Here is a 24,277-nt window from a genome sequence, read left to right on the forward strand (position 1 = left end):
TCCATGGGGTCGCAAAGATTCCGACACGACTGAGCGACTTCACTTCACTTCACTTCCAGTACTCTTGTCTGGAGAATCCCATGGTGGGAGGAGCCTGGTAGGCTACAGTCCATGGGGTCGCAAAGAGTCGGACAAGACTGAGAGACTTCGCTTCACTTCACTTCTAGGCAATTAAAGATAATGATAGATCTTAATAAATGCAATTTGAGCTGAATCATAATACAGAAATGTATGCTGGATTAATATATTGAATGATACCTAAAAACATTCACCCCCAAATGGTAAGTGGAATAATGATAACAATGACTTCTAGAATTATAAAACTAAATTTCTATTTAAAAACTATTAGATGGTATATTAAACTTACTGAAACACATACTTTTAAATGTTATAAACTTAAATATGTATTGAAAATACAGTTATTTTATTGGATAAGTAGAACCAGAAAAAGAAGCTTAGGCGATTAAGTGTCATGAAGATTTTGAAGAGAACATAAATCCAAGGCACGTATAAACTAGAATACTCTGCAACCAATATTTTCTACATTATTAGAAAAATCTGAAAGACAGCAAAAATAATTTTTCGATCAAAATTATTAAGCCAGTGTGATGCATAAAAGGAGTCATCTCTAGAAATATAACATAAATATTTTCCATGCCATTATATGTCAATTTTTGGAAGTCTTTAAAAGTATTCAAGATTTATCCTTATTGTCAACTTAAGTTTTTTTTCTTATACCTGGCACAGAGACCACTAATTATCTAGACCACTAACTTATCTCCTTTTTAATTTTCCCCTGATTTAAATTTCAGCAAGAAAGAAGGTTCAGGGATCTGTGAAGGAGAAGAGAGAGAAAAGAGCCAAAAATGTATTTGAAGAAATAATGACTGAAATTTTCCCGAACCTGAAGAAGAAAACAGATATCCAGGTACAGGAAGCACAGAGGTCCCAAATAAGATGAACCCAAACAGACCAACACCAAGACATATCATAACTAAAATGGCAAAAGTTAAAGACAAAGACAGAATTCTAAAGGCAGCAAGAGGAAAACTATGACTCATACACAAGGAAACCCCCATACCAGCTGGTTTTTCTGCAGAAACTTTTCAGGCCAGAAGGGAATGACATGATATGTTTAAAGTGCTGAGAGGGAAAATCTACAACCTAGGATACTCTACCCAGCAAGACTGCCACTTAGAATTGAAGGAGAGATAAGGAATTTCTCAGACAAGAAAGTTCAAGAACCCCCATGGATGCTATCCAGCGGGATCCTGGAACCAGCAGCTCAGTGACTACTCCACTTGGGAAAGATGAACTATGGCATTTGTACTGCAAACCAGAATTCCTCTGTCTTTGGATTCAGACTGGACCTGGAACTGGGTCAAGACAAGACAAGACTAACTGCCATGATTACAGGGCAGCCACCCCATTGACAGCACCAATGCAGACGATTCTGGGAAGCTCTTGAGAACTCTCCCCTCTCTTTGACTCATGTCCCACCAGCTCCCTTCATCCTCCCACCACAGGAAAAGATGCTTCCCTTTTGTGTCCTGTCAGAACCCTTTCTGCTCTCTGCAGGGCACAGAGAGCCAGGCAAGAGCCAAGGGGGCAGATGCACTTCCCTATGGGTCTCTCCCAAGGAAGGTGGTTCTAGAGCTCAGGCTGACCCAAGACCCCACTGCCCACCAAGATGACCTGGAGGAGTCCCAGGGTGCTGCGGAGGGGCAGGGGGGCTGAGAGCCTAGCATGTTCCTGCAAGCCCAGGGCGCATCTGCCCTGCACTTAGCGGGGAGGGTCATAGAACAGTGTCTGAAGCTTCTCTACGACCTGAAGAGAATGGATTTCAGGTTCTTGAAGGGGCAAGGGGTCCTTGCCACCAGCACAAAGCCTTTCCCTGGCCTTGGAGGACAGGTCTTGCAGAAGTTGGTTTTGAGGGAGACGCCAAGGGATGCCAAGAGATGCCAAGGCAGCAATAGCTGCCCAACCAGTGATCTTGAGTTGAGACATCTGCAAGTTACTCTCAAATGGTGGAGCAAGTCATGTATACAGAGTGAGAAAGCAAACATGGGAAAATGTTAACCATGCATGTTGGAGTATAGAATATATGATGTTAGTATTTCAATTTTTTGGTTATGTTTCAAGTATTTTATGTTTTTGTTTTTTATTGAGTTTTGGGAACTCAAGTTCCAGTTTCTCTTTGGATGAAAGCAAGATGTTAAATTTCTGAGATGAAGGAAGAATGAAGGTGAGTGGCTGCTCAACCCTGGCATCTCAGCCCCTCCAGCCTGGGCGACACTAAGGAGCCTGGGGCAGGGCCTCACTACTTCTTCTGACCTGGCTCCGGGAGCCTCTCCTGATAAGCCCACAGGTACTGCCTCCTTTTTGCGCCTCGACAACTCAATTTGTGAAGCCTGAAGTTCTTTATCTACCTATCTTTGGCTCCAGTCCCCAGTGCAGAGTTGGGTTCTGTCTCTTTTGTTATGTCACGCAAATTAAAAAAAAAAAAAATAGGAGTATGGGAGATTGAGATAAGCCAATGTAAACTATAGCAAAGAATTTGATTTTATTTTAAATGCACTAAGTTCATTCTCATCTCTCCCTAGAATTCCTACTAATATGTAAAATATCTCACCCAGAAAAATAACCTCAGATATGCAGATGACACCACCCTTATGGCAGAAAGTGAAGAGGAACTAAAAAGCCTCTTGGTGAAAGTGAAAGAGGAGAGTGAAAAGGTTGGCTTAAAGCTCAACATTCAGAAAATAAAGATCATGGCATCTGGTCCCATCACTTCATGGGAAATAGATGGGGAAACAGTGGAAACAGTGACAGACTTTATTTTGGGGAGCTCCAAAATCACTGCAGATGGTGACTGCAGCCATGAAATTAAAAGACGCTTACTCCTTGGAAGGAAAGTTATGACCCACCTAGATAGCATATTCAAAAGCAGAGACATTACTTTGCCAACAAAGGTCCGTCTAGTCAAGGCTATGGTTTTTCCAGTGGTCATGTATGGATGTGAGAGCTGGACTGTGAAGAAAGCTGAGTGCTGAAGAATTGATGCTTTTGAACTGTGGTGTTGGAGAAGACTCTTGAGAGTCCCTTGGACTGCAAGGAGATCCAACCAGTTCATTCTGAAGGAGGTCAGCCCTGGGATTTCTTTGGAAGGAATCATGCTAAAGCTGAAACTCCAATACTTTGGCCACCTCATGCGAAGAGTTGACTCATTGGAAAAGACTCTGATACTGGGAGGGATTGGGGGCAGGAGGAGAAGGGGACGACAGAGGATGAGATGGCTGGATGGCATCACTGACTCGATGGATGTGAGTCTGAGTGGACTCCAGGAGCTGGTGATGGACAGGGAGGCCTGGCGTGCTGCAATTCATGGGGTCGCAAAGAGTCGGACATGACTGAGCGACTGAACTGAACTGAACTGAACCCAGAAAACATGTCTATAATGGCACCATTTCATTAGTGGAAGCTCGGAGAAGGCAATGGCACCCCCACTCCAGTACTCTTACCTAGAAAATCCCATGGACCGAGGAGCCTGGTGGGCTGCAGTCTATGGGGTCACAAAGAGTCAGACACGACTGAGCGACTTCATTTTCACTTTTCACTTTCATGCATTGGAGAAGGAAATGGCAACCCACTCCAGTGTTCTTGCCTGGAGAATCCCAGGGACGGGGGAGCCTGGTGGGCTGCCGTCTATGGGGTCGCACAGAGTCGGACACGACTGAAACGATTTAGCAGCAGCAGCAGAGACTCCTTGACAGCAGGAATTTCACCTTTGGGAGTAGCTTCTGAGCATGCTCAGACTTGGGGCACATCCAATGTTCCCAATGGCCTGGCTCTAGGTTTGTTCACTGTGGGTTCTCCTTCCCTTCTCCAGATCACATTGTGCAGGCGAGTCAGCAGTAAATCCTGCTTTATGGCTGCCAGTAATAATCGCAGCTGGTGCTGGGATTAAAAGCAAACCTAGACTCAGTTCCTGTCAAGTTAGATGGCAGACATTGCAGTTTGGGTTGAAGGACTTCAGACACAATGTAGACTACTAGCCTGGCTGACAGATGGTATGTTTCCTTCAATATTTTGTAGCTTTGTTCTTGGACAGCTTGCTTCCTAACTGGATGCAGTAGGAAGCACAAATGGGATGTACTGACCTTTTGCAAAAAAGGTTTAGTTTGATCAGAATGTAGAACACTTAACAAGATAATTAGCCTATCCTCTTCAGAAATTCAAAGACCTCAGAAACAACAAAAACATACAAGTCAGGAGACAGTTCCAGGTAATAAGGACAAAATTTAGAAACTTTAATTGGAACATGGGGAAATATCAGTACCATAACACACACAATTCTTAACCTCTCTCAGGTATGTATAATATAGAGGCATATGTTAAATGTGTCTAATCGCTATATCCATACACATATAAGCATGTAGATATGACAGTTTTTAAACAATGGGAAATTTTATACCTTGAGCATTTATGAGGTAATGTTATTGAAATAATGTTAATGTACTTAGATTCGATCATTGATTATGGTTGTATAGGACAATGTCCTTAATATCAGGAAATACATGCTGAAGTGTTTAGCAGTGAAGCAGCCTTTTTGTCTGCATTTAATAAAGTGATATGAGTGTGTGTGTCAACCCAGACAGAAAAGGAGAAAATGACTGTTAATTGCTCTATTTAGATGAACAGAATAGAGATATTTGTTGTATGAGTCTTTCCAATTTTCTGTTGGTTTGAAAATTTTCAAGGTAAATAATTGTCGGGGAGAGGGGTCAGAAATGATTATAAAACACAGGAAGCTGTGAAGAGCTGAGCCCTGGACTAAAAATTGGCTCTCAATCGGTCTCTCCCTTGCAGAAGGGTGTGACAATGACCAGTGCCACATACTGGTACAAGAAAATGTAAGTCACTGATGTAGGGTACAAACCCATGTAAAGGTCCCTTCCTGCCACCCAGGATTTGCCCTCCTTAGAAGAATCAGCTTTCTAACCTGGGAATCTGGTAAGTTGGAGGCTATCTTACATGTTTTACAGCTTCTGAATGAGATGTCCTGATTTTATATTGAAAAGTAAAAGACAGACAGAGGGTATGAGAAATTTATTTTCAGAAAAAAAAACAACTCCACATGAGAGTGGAGTAATTTGAAAGCTGCCAGTTCCATCTAGGCGGCTTCCCTGGTGGTTCAGGGATGAAGAAGCCGCCTGCAATGCCAGGAAACATGGGTTCAATCCCTGGGTCAGGAAGTTCCCCTGGAGGAGGGCGAGGCAACCCACTCTACTATTCTTGCTGAATCAGACGCGACTGAAGTGACCGAGCAGCAGCAATTCCGTCCAGGTATGTTAGATTTCTCTCTGTGGGCCCGAAACACAGACCTCTAGGATGGACTTTTGCTGAAGTACAGCAGTGAGCAGCAGACTCTCAGGATCCTTCTCTGCAGAAATTCTGGTGGATATGTATGAGACTGCTGCTCTGCTTGCAGATGCCCAGCCTGGGGGCAGAAATTTTTGCCTGAGTACCTTGGTTCCCAGACAGTTGGACACAATGAATATTTCCATGTAATATTCAGTTCAGTTCAGTTACTCAGTTGTGTCCAACTCTTTGCGACCCCACGAACTGCAGCACGCCAGGCCTCCCTGTCCATCACCAGCTCCCTGAGTTTACCCAAACTCATGTCCACTGAGTCAGAGATGCCATCCAACCATCTCATCCTCTGTCATCCCCTTCTCCTCCTACCCTCAATCTTTCCCAGAATCAGGGTCTTTTCAAATAAGTCAGCTTTTTGCATCAACTAGCCAAAGTATTGGAGTTTCAGCTTCATCAGTCCTTCCAGGGAACACCCAGAACTGATCTCCTTTAGGATGGACTGGTTGGATCTCCTTGCAGTTCAAGGGACTCTCAAGAGTCTTCTCTAATACCACAGTTCAAAAGCATCAATTCTTCAGTGCTCAGCCTTCCTTATAGTCCAACTCACATGTAATATTAGGTACTCAATAACTAGGTGCTCAATAATAATTAGGTACACCTAATTAGGTGCTCAATTAGGTGTAATTTTGGAATGAAGTATGCATTCAGCCTTGGTTTCTATCACTCTGGGGTATAAATGTAGTGGGCACATTAATGTTTGAGTTCTTTGCTTTAAGCTGAAGAAAAAAAGTTTTATAATTTTGATTTGTATAAAAAGATGATAGCCAACAGAATGCATATAAAATAAGCTTTATTTTAGGATCTTTATAATCCCCCCACCTCCCAGGAAAAGGGACATGTGCTGAAGAGCTGATGAATGGTTTGCAGTGACATTATTCTGACGTATTCTCCATCCAAATCCTTGCCATTTGCTTCCAGCTGCTGCTGACTCTAGTTATCCACAGGAGGGAGATGGGAGGGAAAAGGGTTAGATTTTTCTCAAGATTATCTGTGAATATAGGCATCGGTGTCCCTTGGGCAGTTATATTTGTAGGCTGAAGGGCTGAGACTTCTGCAAACTGGAGTAAAAATCTAAAGTAGTGTGAAATCTTGCTCTTCCTCTCAGATTTGGATTTTTCTTGTTTTGTTGTTTTTCTCATCAGTTGGGGACTATGTTCTGTTGAAATAAGACAAAAATTTTCACACAGTTCCAGCATTAGTTGTCGCCTGAAACAGAAAACAAAACAAACCAAAAAAAAAGTGAGGATTTTCTGTCAGATTCTGCTGATACCTAACTGAGGTTGCAGTGAGCGCTAAGAGAGGAAAGATGCCATGTGCCACCTGAATGTGTTACGAGGATAAACTGTGGCAGTCAGCTACAATCTGGAAAGAGAGAGCTGTGCTAGCAGATGAGAGGAAAGTCCTCTGAAATATACCATCTGCCCTGTGGTGTGGAACATAGGGCACCCCTACCACCCCAAAACATTGATGGCCCTGCTCTAAACTGCTACATGTAGTTTAGCCAGATCCCTCCCCCCTTCCCCCACCCCCACCCCCACTACCTCCACCTCCCCACCCCCCACCCCCTCTCACCCTGCTCAACATCAGTTTACTCTCCATTCTACTCTTGTGGAGAAAAAAGGAAAACCTTTCACACCTCTCAGGAGAGAGGTGCCTAGCTTCAAGCATGCGCATTCAGAAACAGTCTGTTCTAGGACTTCCCTGGTGGCGCAATAGATAAGAATCCGCCTGCCAGTGCACAGGATGTGGGTTCCATCCCTGGTCTGGGATCCATATGCCAGGAAGCAACTGCCCCATGCACCACAGCTACTGAGCCCATGCTCCAGAGCCCTCGAGCTACAACCACTGAAGCCTGCACGCACTAGGGCCCTCGAGCCACAGCTACTGAGCCGCTATGCTGCAACTCCTGAGGCCCATGTGCCCCAGAGTCAGCAAGCCGCAACTACTGAGCCTGGGTGCTGCAACTATTGATGCCTGTGCTCCTAGAGCCTGTGCTCTGCAACAAGAGAAGCCACTGCAACGAAAAGCCCGGGCACCACAATTAGAGAAAGCCCGCGTGTAGCAGCACACAGTGCAGCCATAAATAAATAAAGTAGTGTGTACATGTCAAAATAAAACAAAAAAGGCAGTCTGTTCTAGGAAAGAAAGGCTGTTTTAAATGGGAATCTGGCTCCTAAATCCATGTCCTATCCCTTTTAAATAGAAAGATGGTGCTATTGTGAAACCAGGAGGGTCCTCAGACACTATCAGTGCCTCGTGACTTATAATAAGAAATACATACTTGGTCTTCATCCCTGTTTCTGGCATAGAACTCTGAAAACCCTTGTAATTTCCTAAGCAATGGAGGGATAAAGGTACTTGTGTTTATATTAATAAAGCAACTTTTGGAAGCAAGTATTGCTGGGGGCTTCTTGCCAGGAAGGTCCATCTTGTGATGAGAGGGTTGGAACTTCCAGTCCCAGCCCCTGACCTATGGACGGGGAAAGGGGCTGGAGATTGAGTTCAATCACTGTGGCCAGTGGTTTCATCATTCAGGCCAGTGTAATGAGTTTCCATAAAGTTCAAAAGGTTTTCAGGATTATGAGAGCCTCTGGGTTGGTGACCACACGGAGGTACTAGGAGAGTACTAGGTACTAGGCTTTCTTTGAGAAGGCATGGAGGCTCCACACTTTCCCCCATGCCCTGCCCTGTGCATCTCTTCCATCTGCTGTTCCTGAGTTATATCCTTTTGTAATAAACTGATAGTGTAGTAAGTACAATGTTTCTCTGAGTTCTGTAGGAACAACTCTAGGAAATTAATTGAACCTAAGGAGGGGGTGGTAATATCCTGATTTCTAGCCAGTCAGTCAGGAGTTCAGGTAACAATCTGGGCTTTCAACTGCCCTCAGAAATGGACAGGGTGTGGAGGTGTGGGGTAATCTTGTATGACTGAACACTTAACCTGTGGCATGGGAAATCTCCCTTACCATGTCAGAACTGGTTCCAGAATCTAAATATATTCAAGTATACTTCCTTTGCCTCTGAGGAAACAGTAGGTCAAGAGGTTAAGTGCCGGGGACCAGCCCCAGCTGATCCAGGGTATTCGAAGGAGAGACGGCTAGGCGAGGGTCAGGGAACAACTGCTTAATTAAACGTTAATTAAGGAATAGAATAAGGATAGCTCAGTGAGGAAAATTCAGTGGAGAAAAGAGGCTGAGTAGCTTGGTTTACGCGGGGGACCAATAAAACTTCAAGACAAGAAGCTTGCACCACTTACGTAGGCCGCAGGCGTCCTTCCGTTCTCCCGAAGGAGAGGAGACACTGAGGCCTCCCCGGTTGGATCTTAGAAGCCCAGGCATAATTAGTAAGCATGGTGGGTTCCGCGCTCCAGATGGAGACTCAACCAGAGTGAGAGAGAGAGAGACATGGGGAGACCAGTCTTTCGAGGAACTGATCCCACTTCTTTATTTTCCATGGTCTACTTTTATACACTGAGGTGTTATGCAAAAGTCACGCGGGGTCAGCAGTCCTGACTTTTATCAAAGTCAGGTGCTTCATACAAATGTATACAGAGGTCTTAGGGGTGTTACATCATCTTCTGGCCAGGGGGCCTGCTGACAATTTACGACCCTCTCCTTGTGACAGCGGTCAGTCAACCAGGACACTTATTTCTCCAGGGGTGATTATTCTTAAAACAGACGCCACCCAAATAAAGTTACATTCCTATAGGGTGAGGGTATAGTTAAGGAAAGAATTTACTTAGCCTAAGGTCTAACGTGATTTATATCAAAGGTTAATACTTATTTCTTCTATATATTCATTAATGTGTATAAGGGCAGGGGATGTGGAGACTTAGCAGTAAACATCAGCTCAACAAATGAAAAACCCTTCACCAATATGATTTCTAATCAGCCCATTATACTTATACTAATAATTTTCTAACTTTTCTAAGGAACCTGTTTTTAGAAGGTTTAAAGCATCTTGTGCCTCTCATGGTTGGGAGGCTGTGAGCAATCACATGTGGCCGGACAAGCCTGTCAGGCAGGCTAGAGAACCTTCAGAGGAGTTTGTAGGTTAAAACACTCTTGTCACGCCCAGGGGTTTTTATCAACTGGAGCTCTAGGTTAACTCCTTCTCCGAAAGAGGTGGTGGGGGACAGCCCCCCGTAAAGTCAGAGGTGTAGGTGAGAGCACAAAGTAGTAAAGTAGGCAGGCTCTGGTTATGGGGGTAGATGCTCGAGGATTTCCAGGGGGACTCCTGAGGCTCGATCCCGCCTTTGCGTATGTCGAGCCTCCTTCCTCATGACCTTTGCCATGGGCGGAGTGCCTCATGCCGGCCCCCAACAGTTAAGTAGTAACTAAAGCTACATGACCTGTAAGTTGAGAAACCTAAGACTGGACTTCAGGCTTAAATAATAGAGTGAATTTTGTGATTAAATGGTGGGTTTCCTAGAGCCATTCCTGGAGCCTGGAGTCTGCAGACCTGTAGAGGGAGCATCTTTCTAGATAGAGAAAACTATGAAAATTATGGATTGTGTAATAGTGTTGTTCTCCACATCTTTTGTTTTGATAGCCAGATGTGGCAAGAGAAGAGAGCAATCTGAGAGTGGTCTTTCCCTGTGGGTTTTGACTGCTTATCTCTAGAATATGACTCAGGTGAGGTGGAAGGCTCTGATTTTCTCCCCTGATATCTGTGTTTTCATTGTACAACTGGGCAGTGGATTCCAAGATCTGCCTGTAGAAGTGAGAAGTGCATCCTGTTCCAGCAAATAATTACTGTTGAGTCAAGTTACACACATTTGCTTCCAAGGATGCTCTCTGTAGTTCCTTGTCCTGTGCTTCTGCCTCAGCCCAGAACAAAACCAGGACTCAAGGGTGGGACTTCAGTGTGATGGGGCAGAAGCTTAACTTTCACCACCTGATAGTCTGTACTAAGATGGAACCTTATGGGGAGAGAAGCCACCTGAGGGGGGATGGACACTGGTGCTTAAACTCAGGAGCCATGGGTTCATGAGGAACCTGTCTCGTCTCCTGCATTACTGAGGAACCATGATAAGTGGACCCCAAATATGGGCAAGACTGATGATATTCTCGGAAAGCTAGAAAAGCCTAACGGGCACCATTCAGAAACTGTAATTAGCTAGAACATTTCAGGAAAGCTAAGATGCTTCATCTTAAATAATGAAGTTTATCTGTGCTGAAGCGTGGCAGAAGAGTTTCTCATGATCCCTTCACTCTCTGCACTCTGGTTTGCCCAGGGTTCCTCAGCTTGCATACATGCCAGTGGGGGCCAGAGAAAGGGTGGTGAGGTGTGGACCAGGGAGAATGCAAATGAACAGACACACCAGTGACATAAAACTTGGTCCCAGAACTGTATTCAGCCTAATCACTTTTTCAGGGTTAGTTCTTACAGTCTGCCTGCAGAGATGATCTCAATCAGTCTAGACAGAGATGGTGAGCAGGTAGAAGCTACCAGAGCTTTATTATTCAGTCTTCTGGTTGTTGGAGGGTTATTCTCTGGGTATTGGGAATACTCACTGACTCAGTCTACCTCAGAGCTGGTCCTGCACATCACACACAGAGGCAATGCTGCTGGGAGGCTGGTGGGAGTCATGGCGACTGGAATGTATCAGATACTTTTCATCTAGTGAGTCCTCCAGGACTTCATTCACTTCTTCTCCCTGGAGCCCCATGCTGAGCCTGAGTAAGGGATGGAGAAGGAGGCAGACAAGACAAGAGATGAAAATAAGGCAACCAGCATCAACCTGACAGCTGGTGCTCATCTGAAGCTCATGGAAGAGGTACCAGAAACCAAAGGCCTATCCTCTCAGACAGAAAAAACATAACAATCCACTTCTAACTGGGATTTCAGTGTGCATAGAATAGGGGTAGGAGAGACAGCAGCATGTGTTCAGTGCACTGACCTCTAAATGTGGATGAGGAAGGAGACTCAATGACTTCTCTAAAATATACTCTGACACACAGGACACTCAGAGTCCTATAATACAGACATTAGAATGCTATGGACAAATTTTATTCAAGAGTATGTGAAGGGGTCCATTGAATACTGGCTCCTGAGGGAATGTAACCTCCTAGGACTCTTGTAGCTTTTAGATCTCTCTCTCCATATATATATATATATATTATATATATATATATATATATGAATGTATATTTATACATATGACATGATTGGCTTTATTTTTCAAGATATTTCTGGCTATGAAACATTGGCCAACATATCTCAGGGCAACTGGGCAGAAACAGGCATTTCACTTCAGTTTTTAATCATATGGGTTTTCAGAAAATAGAGACCAGGTTTCTCTGGCTGGTTTACCTTTAGGTCAAAATGACTCAGTTAACTAAACTTGAAGAATTACTAAGAAATGGCAACTAATACAAGAACTTCAATGAGAACAGACAACATGGGTTAAAGGACACATCACTGTATGATGAATGAATGAAATAGCAACAATCAGCAGCTTCTGGTTTCTCCTGGACCTGGGACCTTTGGCCTCTGGGTCTCTTGCTTCAGGACTCCTCTCTAGGTTTCACCACTCCATTATCAGCCCTTCATCACTCAGAGTTACCTGGCTGCCAGTGACTCCTGTCCCTCTTCATCCTTCCTATCACGGTGATTTTCTGTGAACCAAAAATAGAGAGAGCTAGTGGGAAATTGAGCAGGTCCCATCTCATGCTTACTAATACAAGGGCCTATCTGACCAGAGACACAATACTCTATATGTTTGTTCAGAATGCTCTAGGAGAAGTACTCCAGGAGGGCTAAAGTTGCGTCTTTAGAGGAGCAGCCTGGCAGGCTTTCCTGAGCAACGGTGAACAATATATTGCTGGTTGGCTGAATCATCACCAGGACGTCTGCTATTGAGTAAAGGCAAAAAGTTCACAATGTCCTGTTCTCCAGTACTCGGGATACTTACCTGGCTGTCTTCTGCACTCCGTCAGCTCTAACCTTCATTTCCCCCACAAACTTGGTTGATGGACCATGGCTGTGAGTCCCAATACTGCTCTCACAGATACTCCAGCAACCACAGAGGAGCAAATACAACAGGAGAAACCCCCTGTTCTATCTAAATGACTGGACGGGGGGACCTCTGCTGATGAGTGTAAAGAGACTTCCCCATTTCTTTTTTTTTCTCTCCTGACCCTGTCCAGAGACCAGCCCATTTGCAGAACTGTGTTGTTGAGGCAGCTGAGCAGGGATGTTAACCACAAATGAAAACCTACTGCTCTAGTCCAAAAGGGACTAATTGTCTGAAAAGTGTGAAGAGTGTCCCCTACTTTTTTTTCTGTCTCAATTTTCTTGCCTTTTTGATCTTGGAGTAGCCCCCTGCAGTTCTGCAGGACAGTGTGACAGGAGAAACGACTGGAGAACCCAATCTTTCTGAACAGAGGAATGTGGAAGAGGCCCCTTGGGAACTGGAAAGTAGAGAAGAAATGCCAGAGAGAGGAGAGGCTGGGAAACGATTTACAGACTGTCAAAAATATTAGGGTTCATCCCCGAACTCAGTCTGTGTGGAACAGAGACAAGGAATCATGGCAAAGGATTAGAGAACTGAATTACCATATAAACCATCAGCTAGCCCAGACTAAACCTAGTGGCATGCTTGCTGAACTGACCCAAACAACACATCAAAGGCCCTGAACACTAAACTGATGTTGGAACTGCTACCCACAGAACGTAAGACAGAACTTGCAGTCTAAACCTAGAAGTGGTTGATTGCCTGCTAAGAAATAATCCAGAGGGCTTTAATAGGACCCAGTGTCTCACAATATAATATTCAAAATGTCCAGAGTCCAATCTAAAAGGACACAACATAAAAAATATGTATATAATCACTTGTTCATATTTCAGATGAACAAAAAGGCATTTGACAAAAACAACATCAATTCAAAATAGAATTCTTAGCAAATAAGGAACTTCCTTAAATAAGTTGGAAGTTTTATTTAACTGGACCACGGCCTGCTCATATTTGTGTTAGGAGACAAAACTTCTTCTCTATTGTCAGCAGTCACCATCATAAAACAATAAAAAAAGGTTTGCGTGTTCATGGAAATATGAATAAATAAAACAAAGACTAGCTCAACCTGATGAAAGACATTATGATCATTAATCAGAACACCCAATATTATTTAAAAAATGTCAATTCTCCTTAAACTTTTCACAGATTTAATGCAACGCCACTCAAAATCCCAATAGGATTTTTTTTATAGATAATGACAAATTGACTGTAAAATCTATATGGAAAGGCCAAGCACCCTGTTTTAGGCAAAGAGTTCTCAGATAAAACTAGACAATGATGATCCAATAAGTTGGACTTCAACAGTATTAAGAAATTCTTCACTCTGAAAGAAAGTTAAGAGGATGAAAAGATAAGCCACAAACTAGGAGAAAATACTGATAAGTCAAATATCCGATAAAGGACTTTTATCCAGAAATATAAGGAACTCTCAAGACTCAATAATATGAAAAACTACTTTAAGATGAACAATATAGTGGACACTCACTTTTCCAAAGATATATGGATGATCAGTAGACATATAAAAAGATCTTAAAAATCGTTAGTCAATAGGAAAATGCAAATTAAAAATCACAATGATAAGCAACCACACACCTATTAAAAGACAAAAAGCCCAGAAACAACAAGCTGATAATATCAAGAGCTGGTATTGGGAACAACTGCAATCTAACTCATTGCTCAGGGGAATGTGAAATGGTTTTGTCACACTGGAAAACAGTTTGGTAGTTTCTTATAAGTTAAATGTACAATCTTATAATGTACACTTTAAGGATACATACACTCTCTTTAAGATAGTAAACAATCTACCTGCAACACAGGACATGGATTTGATCCCTGAGTTGGGAAGATCCCCTGGAGAAGGAAATGGCAACCCACTCCAGTATTCTTGCCTAGAGAATTCCATGGACAGAGGAACCTGGCAGGCTATACAGTCCATGGACTCACAAAGAGTAAGATATAACTGAGTGACTAACACACACACACACACACACACACACACACAAATGTACACTCACCATATGACTCAGCATTCCTACTCCAAGATATTTATCCAAGCAAAGTGAAGTGAAAATGTATTTTCACACAAAAATCTGTATGTGAATCTTAACTATGAATCATAATCACCCCAAACTGAAAACAATCCAAATGTCCTTCAGTGGATAACTGGATAAACAAAAAATGGTGCATCTCTATCATGGAATAGCACTCATCAACAAAAAGGAACAAACTACTGATACATTCTGGAGATTAAAAAAAATCTAAAGGGACAAAAAACAGATCCAGTGGTTGCAGGGACTTGATTTGGAGGAAATGGTTGACTACAAAGAGGTACAAAGGAACCTTTACAAGTGATGGAGCTGTTCTATATCTGGATTGTGGTGGTACTTTTACGTAACACTGTATACATTTTTCAAAACTCACAGAACTGATTCTACAGTGGGTCAGTTTACTGATATCAAGTATCTTAAAAACCAAAAATGATTGGATGGCTGCTGCGTCCTGCTCCAAAAGCCTGTGACGATGAAAGCAGTTTTAACAATGTGGTCTCCAGCCCCATATATTCTCCACTGTACTCTCGAGTACCATTGTCATGGTCCCCAGAATACAGGGTGAGAAGCAGGTATACTGTAAGCACCTGACAGTCCTCTTCTTTTCAAATTGTAACCCAAGTGCTGATATTAGGCTATTGATTGTGAAGGCATCCACTTCAAAGACAGCTATCTCAAAGGAACACGTGGGCAGCTACAGGGCCAGATGAAGAGGCAAGGTGCTCCACGTCTGAAGTTTCTCTTGTTTTAGAGATCCCTGATGTCTGACCCCTAGTTTTTCTTTCCTGCACTTTAATCACCAATAAAGAGTGAACCTATGAAATCCTAGGCACCCCGCCCTCAACCCAAATTAGGCAGATCCACAGCCCTGTGCTGTCTCCCTCTTTTTACAGGTAAGTGGACCCTAACCTCACTGGGTAGCCCTGGGTGAGCCGTGTACCCTCCGGGAAATGTGAGTGATATACCTCATGCTTTTCAAAGTTCCCTGATGATTGTAGCTGAAGTATATCTTGCAATGATAAGAACCACAAGGGTCAGTCCAGTGACAACATTGGATCCTTTTTGGAATATGCCTGTGGAGGCTCGCCTTGGGCCCAGGGTTGGACTCCCAGGTATTTCTAGCTGATAGCTTCACTCTGGAGTGGGTTGCCACTTCCTTCTCCAGAGGATCCTCCTGACCCAGGAATCGAACCCATGTCTGTATCTCCTGCATTGGCAGGCAGGTTCTTTACCAGCTGAGCCACCAGGGAAGCTGTCCTGTAGCTGAGAACACCACAGAACTACAGGACACCTGGCTGCAACGTCACTGTGGGAATTGTGAAGGTGTGGCGTCTCATGTGAGGCTAGGACCTCTGGAGGAGCTAAGTGTTCTCAGAGCCTATAAGATAACTTACCAGTGGAGAGTTTGCTGGCAAGTCTCTCTGCCAGCTGGCTTCCTTGGGTCAAGAGTTCACAGAATCTCTGTCTCTGGTAGTAGGTCACGTCAGTGCTCTTGAGGAAACTCTCAAAAGTCTTGATTGTGTTCTTTGCATGCTGTGTGAATAGATGACAGACACCTTTCCCTTCCTGTATCTTCCTTCGTAAGCAGGTCAGTTCTCGGGCCTGAGCCTCAATCAGGGAATCATATCTCCTAAAGTGGCAAAGAAAAGTAAAATGTAAAAGTGAATGTCATGAATGATAAAGTTATGGAATTTCAGCAGAGGTGTGTCTTTGATTACTTGTAAGGAATTTCCCAAGTTGAATACTTGCACAGGTTGTGTGACTTGCCTGTAACAGAAGGAATGAGGAAATAGTATTGGATTTGTTTCTTTCTTTTTCATTAACCTCACTTAAAAAAAAAAAAGCCCCTTCAGTTCCTCACTTCAGTCCACATCCATTTTAGTGTCATATGCATCATCAAGCATTATACATAAAGTGTGGCCAACTGGGGGTGGTGAAGCCAGGTACAGAAGTGTTGGACAGGTACATCTGGGATTAACTGAAAGGATGAAAAGAGAAATCAGTGAGAGGGTCAAGATGAAGAGCATTCCTCTGAATGACATGAAGATAAGCTATTCTAACAGGTAAGGAGGCACTCAAGAGTAATTAAAATTCTGAGTAACAATTACATAACTCTGTCTGGGATTTCACAGCTTTCTAATTTTGTACAAATATTTTTTATAGATTCCCAACTAGAATGTGAGCTCTGTGAGGCTAGAGACAGTCCATAGGACCCAGCGTACAGTACATAGTAGAGCATACACACCTGAGTAGGCAATCAGTTAATACTTAAAACCACATAATCCTAATGCTAGACTAGACATTAATAGTCATCTACCCCATCTGATGCTTGAATCTCCTCAATACTAAGTAATCATCCACAGATTGTCTTTCATAACTCTATTCCTTAGATTCCTATAAAGTGTCAGAAGAGTGGAAGGCAGAGATCAGGGAGAAACAGGGTCTCCAGACCTAGGCCTCCTTCAGTCAAGTATCTCTGCTTTAGTGGCTCTTACACATCTGAGCTTCTCAGATTTCATTTTAACCAAGGTTGAGAAGATGTCTTCAATGCCACAAGCTACCCTATCTATGAAAGTCTCTAAGGGTAGGCAATACTGGGCCTTGCAAATTAATAATTCATTTTCCAGGTAATGACTGCTCAATTACCTCTCTACCTAATGGCCCTACCAGGTAACAGTCCACATAGTCTGATACTTTTAGAAATCAATCAATCAATCAAAGGTGGGGAAGAGAAACATTATTATCATGAAAGGCAATTGGGAACATTAGAAATTAGGAGTGTCCCTTCCCAGTCATGGCTAAGCCCCAGCCTAAGGGCAGAGGTCCTCCTGGTCCCCAGGCTGCCAGCTGCCAGGGACCTAGTCTTACAGAGGCCCAGGCCTGAGGCAGCATAACCTGGGGCAGCCATCATCAAGAAACCCCTCTCAAGAGCCAGGGCTCTTTTGCCACCATGGATTCCTCTAGTCAGGACTGTATAACTAAAACAGTTACAGGGTTTTTTTAGCTTACTTCCCAAATGTGACTTGCAGCTTTGTGTCAGCACTTTGTTCTCATGTATGCTCTATAGTAAAAACCAAATCTAATATTTAAAAAAAGATGATAAGTACTAGGCCTATAAAAAGCAAGAACAGGTATAATAATTACAGCTAATATCGTTGAAAGCTCCGCATGTGCGTGAAATGGTTCTAACTGCTGGTCATCATGCATTTAATCTCCATAACCCTCTGAGGCAGACACTGTCAGTATTTTTATTTCACAGATGAGGTCGCTGAGACTCATGGAAAGTTGAGTTCACTTGCCCATTACTAATTCATAAACCACATTTCCAGAATTCCAATACGAGCATGTGAGCTCATTTTATTCATATATTACTTCAGGGAGAATCCAGAGACTTACCTAGTCCTCCATTAGTTCCCACAGCCCCACAGGCTGTCTTTGTCTAGCTCTGTGCCTGTGTATACATTTCTGCCCTTCTCCCTGCACAAGTTTTCTCTTTATTCTACCTCCCTGGGCTTCCCCACTTAACACACTTCCCACACAGCTTCCTCCTTACCCAAGCCGTGTAGCCAGTCTCCTCTTCTCTGCCAGATTCCCTTCCTCAAAGGGCATTTCCTCCTCCAGCACAGATTCAACGAGGTCCTTGTACTCTTCACAGTCTGGGAAAACAGAGACTGTCTCAGGGGAAGCTGGCCCTGCCGCTGTGGTCCAGCCTTCAAGGGAGGAGGAGGGGCCACCCCAGGACAGATATCACCTGGGTACCAGGTTCCACGCAGGGAATCCCACATCTGATTCCTCAGCCTCCCAGCTACTAGCATTTGATTCCCCCCAAATTAGAGCTGGGGAGAGAGAACCTCATCAGTTCAGTTCAGTTCAGTCGCTCAGTCGTGTCCGACTCTTTGCGACCCCATGAATCACAGCACGTCAGGCCTTCCTGTCCAACACCAACTCCCGGAGTTCACTCAGACTCACGTCCATCGAGTCAGTGATGCCATCCAGCCATCTCATCCTCTGTCATCCCCTTCTCCTCCTGCCCCCAATCCCTCCCAGCATCAGAGTCTTTTCCAATGAGTCAACTCTTCGCATGAGGTGGCCAAAGTACTGGAGTTTCATAGAGGGTAAAATAACTCAAGATGATTCAACCAGAACAAAGCAAAGTCAGAATTCACATACTCTGAGTTGTGACTCCAAATCTTGGGCCACTTTACCAAACCTTGCAGCCTCTTAAGGAAAATATGAACCTGGGCACACAGTAGGAATTCCCTGTGTGTTTGGGAATCCTCCAAGGACTATAGGGCTGACACTGCTCCCATGTTGAGAGTTTCGATAATCCCTCAATATTTCCAAGATTTTAAAGTTTATCTAGATACAACTGTGTAAAAACACACATGAAGGGGAAAAAACCTGAAAGACATGCTCAATGCTAACACGTGCTGCGTTAGGTTGGTGGGAGAACTAATACACAGTGTTTGCCAAGGAAATGGCAACCCACTCCAGTATGCTTGCCTGGAGAATCCCAGGGAGGGGAGCCTGGTGGGCTGTAGTCCATGGGGTTGCTAAGAGTCGGCATGACTGAGTGACTTCACTTTCACTTTTCACTTTCATACATTGGAGAAGGAAATGGCAACCCACTCCAGTATTCTTGCCTGGAGAATCCCAGGGACGGGGGAGCCTGGTGGGCTGCCATCTATGGGGTCACACAGAGTCAGACACCACTGAAGTGACTTAGCAGCAGCAGCCAAGGCCTTGTTCTAACAGATTTTCAAGAATTATCATCCTGAAATCATCACCTCTCTCTGAGGAGGTAGAGACTATTCCTGTTATCGTTACAGATGAGGAAACTGAGGCATGGAGAAGATGAACAACTTGGGTTTGAACCCTGGAAGCCTGGCCTCAGGACACACACTCTTAATTACTACACTGTGTTACCTATACTGGAGAAGGCAATGGCACCCCACTCCAATACTCTTGCCTGGAAAATCCCATGGACGGAGGAGCCTGGTAGGCTGCAGACCATGGGGTAGGGAAGAGTCGGACACGACTGAGCGACTTCACTTTCACTTTTCACTTTCATGCACTGGAGAAGGAAATGGCAACCCACTCCAGTGTTCTTGCCTGGAGAATCCCAGGGACGGGGGAGCCTGGTGGGCTGCCATCTATGGGGTCGCACAGAGTCGGACACGACTAAAGGGACTTAGCAGCAGCAACAGTTACCTATACATGAAGATGTTGAGTGACATCTTTCTTCTTCTCCAGTTTTAAAAAAAGCTGTATTATGATCATAATAAATGATGTAAACAAACAAGCAAACCCTTACATTCTCATACCTGAAAGCTCTTTTCACTTCTTTGATAACTAGGCTTTAATTTTTACTTTTTGATCCATGTCAATAAGTTGGATAGCAAATTTTATCCCCCATTGGTTTATTGAAAACTAATGGTAGAAATTTGAAAGCAAACTCAACTTCTGCATCAGTAAGCATTCTCCCCATTTATTCCTGTCCCCCTCGGTCCTCATTCCCATGTTCCTCAGTCACTATAGCTCCACCTCTCCCCTTGCTGTGTGCTATTGATGTTCTCATTTCCAGATCTCTGTGGTTCAGTTGGGAATAGACAGCTTTAAGGACCTTTAAGGCAGGCAGGGCGTCCTGTCGCTTCTTTCTTCCCTAGTGCAGCTAGCACAGTGCTCTGCAAATGGGTGCTCACAAAAAGTTTGCATTAAATCCTCAGATGTTTAAGCCAACAAGGATATTATATGTTTATAGAATCTAATATACATTCCTGAGACAGAAAAAAAGTCTGGTGCCTGAATGAGATCTTAGCCTCTATTCCTCCCTATACTCTCACTGCAAACTTTACCCCTTTGTTCGTCAGTGTCTCCATCCTCTGAGAAGTGAGAGTTAACCACCTGCTTCCATCTTTGTAGGTGTAGTACGGATGCAATTTATTTTGATGAAGGAGGGAAAAGAATACAGTTTGAGGGTGTTTTGTTTCTTAGAGGGAAGACAATCATTTACCACTATGGTGACTGTAACCCCAAGGACTTACTGTATTTCTGCAGCTCGTTGGCCAGGGAGTAAACAGTAACTTGGGACGTGAGCAGTTTCTCTGTGAGGTCTCGAAAGTCCTGTTTGCTTTTTTCCAGCTGGGAGTGCAAGTACTGGTTGGTTTCCAAGAGGCCCATTTCTGTCCTCAAACCAGAGAAAATGGTGTGAGATACTGCCATGCTGAAGCTTCGGGTGGAAGAAGCAGAGCCAGAACGTGGAGAAAAGAAACCCAAAGAAATAAGAAATTAGAGACAAGTGAATGGATTGTGGTGATGAATGTTTAGCCTGGTAAATTATTAAAATAATTAAAGTATACAATTATAATGAGTGGGTGAGGATTACAGTGTGTAACTTTTGCTTTAATAAGATTTCATTTAGTGGAAAAAATGTATTAAACATATTTTTAAAATGAAGATGCAATTTATTACTTACTTTGGGGCCTACTTTGTCAGCATTCCTCAACGATGAGAATCCTTAACTGTAAAAATGAGGCACCTGAAGCCAAAGCTCAGAGCTCAGGCTCTGACAAGAGTGCCAGAGAGAGGACCCAGCGTGCCAGGTAACCACGTGGAGTTGCAATAACAGAACTGGAAGGTGGGGGTGTCATGGAATCTTGGGAGCTCCTGTATTCTAGTTGACTAGGCCAAACTGATACTCAAGGCCACCTGGTCTATTCTGAAGGTTGCCACTGATGGGGACATTCCCTCAGTGGCCAATATTTGTGTACCCTTGTACTGATATTACAGACCTATCTCTTTCTAAACTTTAAAGCTATTTTGTACTCCTATTCTTGCAAGCATAGAAAACATCGAGGAATCAATATTTTCCCGAATTCTTTCATTGTCAAAAGGACTTTCATGAAGTCACTTTTCCATCAGAAAAATTTAAAACTTTTAGATAGTCTTGGTGCTCTTTGTTTCTCTCATTTCTTCCACACCATTTTAATACTGTGGGGGGAAATCCTGAATTTAATATACTATTCTTGGTATGTGAATAATTAACTTATAAGGATTACTGACTAGATTATGTCTTAATTACCTTCTTGGTGGAGACCAATATTATGGCAGCTTCTTTTCCCTCACTGGGGAAGCACATGGGCTTCTCATTAAACTTGAAATCAGGTTTGACCCCCCTGCCTCCAGCCCCATCTTCCTCTTCTCCTGTGGGTTGCTTTGTGTTTTAATCTGCATATAAGATTTTGTGCTTGTCACTTGTGAATATCATCCTAACACCACAAGGTTTTTTTCCGACTTGTCAAAGTCACTGAAATAGGTTTTGTTTCTTTAAAATATATATATATTTATTTATTTTGAATTTTTAAAATTTATTTATTTTAAATGAAACAAAGATGAATATTTTTAATAATAAAAGGTACACAATTCACAAAGAAGACAGACATCATAAACCATTAGACATCTTAACAACAAAGAAACAAAGATACACAAAGCAAAAATCAGAAGAAACATAAGAGAAAAGAAAAAAACATATAATCATAGTGAAACATTAACATTTCTCTGAGAATATTTTATCAAGTGAAGAAAAAATAAGAATAGAAGCATCTTGAATGGTGTCAATAATTTAAATATAATAGATTTATATTTAATTTATATTAATCATATCCTACACAAATATATTTAAAATTTTGTATCTCATATGCTGTTATTAGATATCCATAGGACATTTAGAAAAACTAGCAAAAAGATAAACATTATTAAATTTTCAAAAAGTAGAATTCTTTTGTGTGTGTGTGCTTCAGTTACACATGTACACATATATTATTTTTGAAATTATTTTCCATTAAAGGTTATTACAAGATATTGACTATAGTTCCCTGTGTGTGTGTCTGCGCTGTCACTCAGTCATGTCCGACTCTTTGTGACCTGTGGACTGTTGCCCGCCAGACTCCTCTGTCCATGGGATTCTCCAGGCAAGAATACTGGAGTGGGTTGCCATGCCCTCCTCAGAGGATCTTCCTGACACAGGAATCTAACCCATATCTCCCATGTCTCCTGCATTGCATGCAGGTTCTTTCCCACTGAGCCACCTGGGAAGCCCATAGTTCCCTGTGCTATACTGTAAAACCTTTGTGGCTTGTTGCATATCCTTTTTTTAAATTAGAAATTCAGCATTCTGTTCACACTAAGTCAAACAAGTGGAATCAAAATGTCATAAATTTTAAAAATATTTATTTGGGGCTGTGCCAGGTCTTTGCTGCTGAAGGGGCTTTCTCTAATTGCGTTGAGCAGGGGCTCCTCTCTAGTTGCAGTGTGCGGGCTTCTCATTGTGGCGGCTACTCGTTGTGGAGCACAGGCTCCAGCAGACGGGCTCAATAGTCGTGGCTCACAGGCTTAGTTGCTCCATGGAATGTGGGATCGTCCAGGACCAGGGATCGAACACGTGTCCTATTGTCCATTGGCAGGCAGACTCGTAATCACTGGACCACCAGGTAAGCCCCACAAATACATCACTTATGTTCAGAGTAGTTTTCATAGAACGCCACTAGTTTGTGTGGATGCAAAGCTATTGACCTGTGGTTGTCTTCTCAGACAGAGCATAGTAAACATCAAGACCATGAGTCTATGGTGGTTGGTGGTGACCTACAGCACTCCTGTGCAGTGGGATTTAGTGACATAGAAGCTGAGGCTTAAAGAGAGGCACAGACAAGCAAGACAGAAAGTCACCCCCTGACCTCTGCTTACTTCCTACATGCCAATTCCTCCCTGGCTTTGGAAGCCTGAGACTAGAGCAGCTTCCCTGAAATACTGTCTCTTCTCTTTAGTTGCCTAGCTTTTCCAGGCTAGTGGCCTACACATGTCTGCCCACTGCCACCTCCCTAAGTGTCCCCGAACATTCATGAGAAAGTGAAGGAAGGACAAGCTACCCAAGCCCCTTGCCACCCTCCTTCTAGACTGTAGCACTGGAATGTGAAATGTCCCAAATTGCATATAACTTCAACCCTTTTAGATGCATTTTGACTTATTTTATGGCTTAGTGTATAGTTTCTCCTGGAGAATGTTCTCAGTGTACTTGAGAGAAACTGTAGTCTGCTTTTGTTGGGTGAAATGTCTACAGATGCCTGTAAGGTCCTATTGTTTAAATCTTATTTATCTTCTGCCTAGTTGTTCTATTACTGAAAGTGTAGAACTGAAATCTCCAATAATTATTGTTGAATTGTCTATTTCTCCCTTTGTTTCTGTCAGTTTTTCTTCGTGTATTGTGAGACTCTGTTAGATGCATTGTGTTTAAAACGATTTTATCTTCCTGATGGATTAACCCTTTAATCATTATAAAATGTCATTCTTTATCTCTGGTAACATTGTATTGTTGTAAAGTCTCCTGACTATTTTTTCTGGTGTTAGTATAGCTACTCCAGCTTCCTTACGGTTGCTATTTGCATAATTATGTTATGTTACCTGGCAAAAGGTACTCTGCAGATGTAATAAATTTGACCTCAAAGTGGGGAGACTATCCAGGTGGACTAACCTAATCACAGGAACCCTTTAAATCTGGGTCAAGAGGTCAGAAGACTAGTTAGGGAGTCAGAGAGAGTCCAAGCTGTCAGTGATTCAGTGAGTCTTTATGGGCTTCGAGGAAGCAAAGAAGAGGCAAAGAAACACACTCAGTACTACAGCTTCATAATTATTGCTACCCATATACCCTGACAACTTACAACTGCATTTATTGTGTGTGCTGTAAAGATGCAGGATTCCCACTATTTCTGACCATCCTTAT

General features: G+C 43.0%; 1 protein-coding gene across 1 annotated transcript; it reads right to left on the bottom strand.

The window, feature by feature from the left end:
• Positions 1 to 6,231: 6,231 nt before the first annotated feature.
• LOC102409787 (neuroblastoma breakpoint family member 6-like protein) lies at positions 6,232 to 20,754 on the bottom strand. The gene is made up of 6 exons (XM_025287952.3): positions 20,547 to 20,754; positions 18,056 to 18,158; positions 15,897 to 16,132; positions 12,005 to 12,056; positions 10,953 to 11,114; positions 6,232 to 6,642 (listed from the first exon to the last, which is right to left on the bottom strand). Exons 1-5 carry the CDS (start codon positions 20,722 to 20,724, stop codon positions 10,967 to 10,969), a joined length of 717 nt encoding a protein of 238 aa, XP_025143737.3. The 5' UTR covers positions 20,725 to 20,754; the 3' UTR covers positions 6,232 to 6,642; positions 10,953 to 10,966.
• Positions 20,755 to 24,277: the final 3,523 nt, after the last annotated feature.

The sequence above is a fragment of the Bubalus bubalis genome, chromosome 6, assembly GCF_019923935.1.
Source record: "Bubalus bubalis isolate 160015118507 breed Murrah chromosome 6, NDDB_SH_1, whole genome shotgun sequence".
Taxonomy (NCBI): Eukaryota; Metazoa; Chordata; class Mammalia; order Artiodactyla; family Bovidae; genus Bubalus; species Bubalus bubalis.

What these genes read in the sequence shown, in the direction of transcription:
- LOC102409787 (XM_025287952.3), bottom strand. Translation starts at nt 20,724, where the DNA reads ATGGCAGTATCTCACACCATTTTCTCTGGTTTGAGGACAGAAATGGGC. An exon ending in TGCCAGCAAACTCTCCACTG is followed by an intron (nt 12,057 to 15,896) that starts GTAAGTTATCTT and finishes TTTGGTTCACAG; the next exon opens with AAAATCACCGTGATAGGAAG. An exon ending in CAGGAGTCACTGGCAGCCAG is followed by an intron (nt 11,115 to 12,004) that starts GTAACTCTGAGT and finishes TCCCTTACTCAG; the next exon opens with GCTCAGCATGGGGCTCCAGG.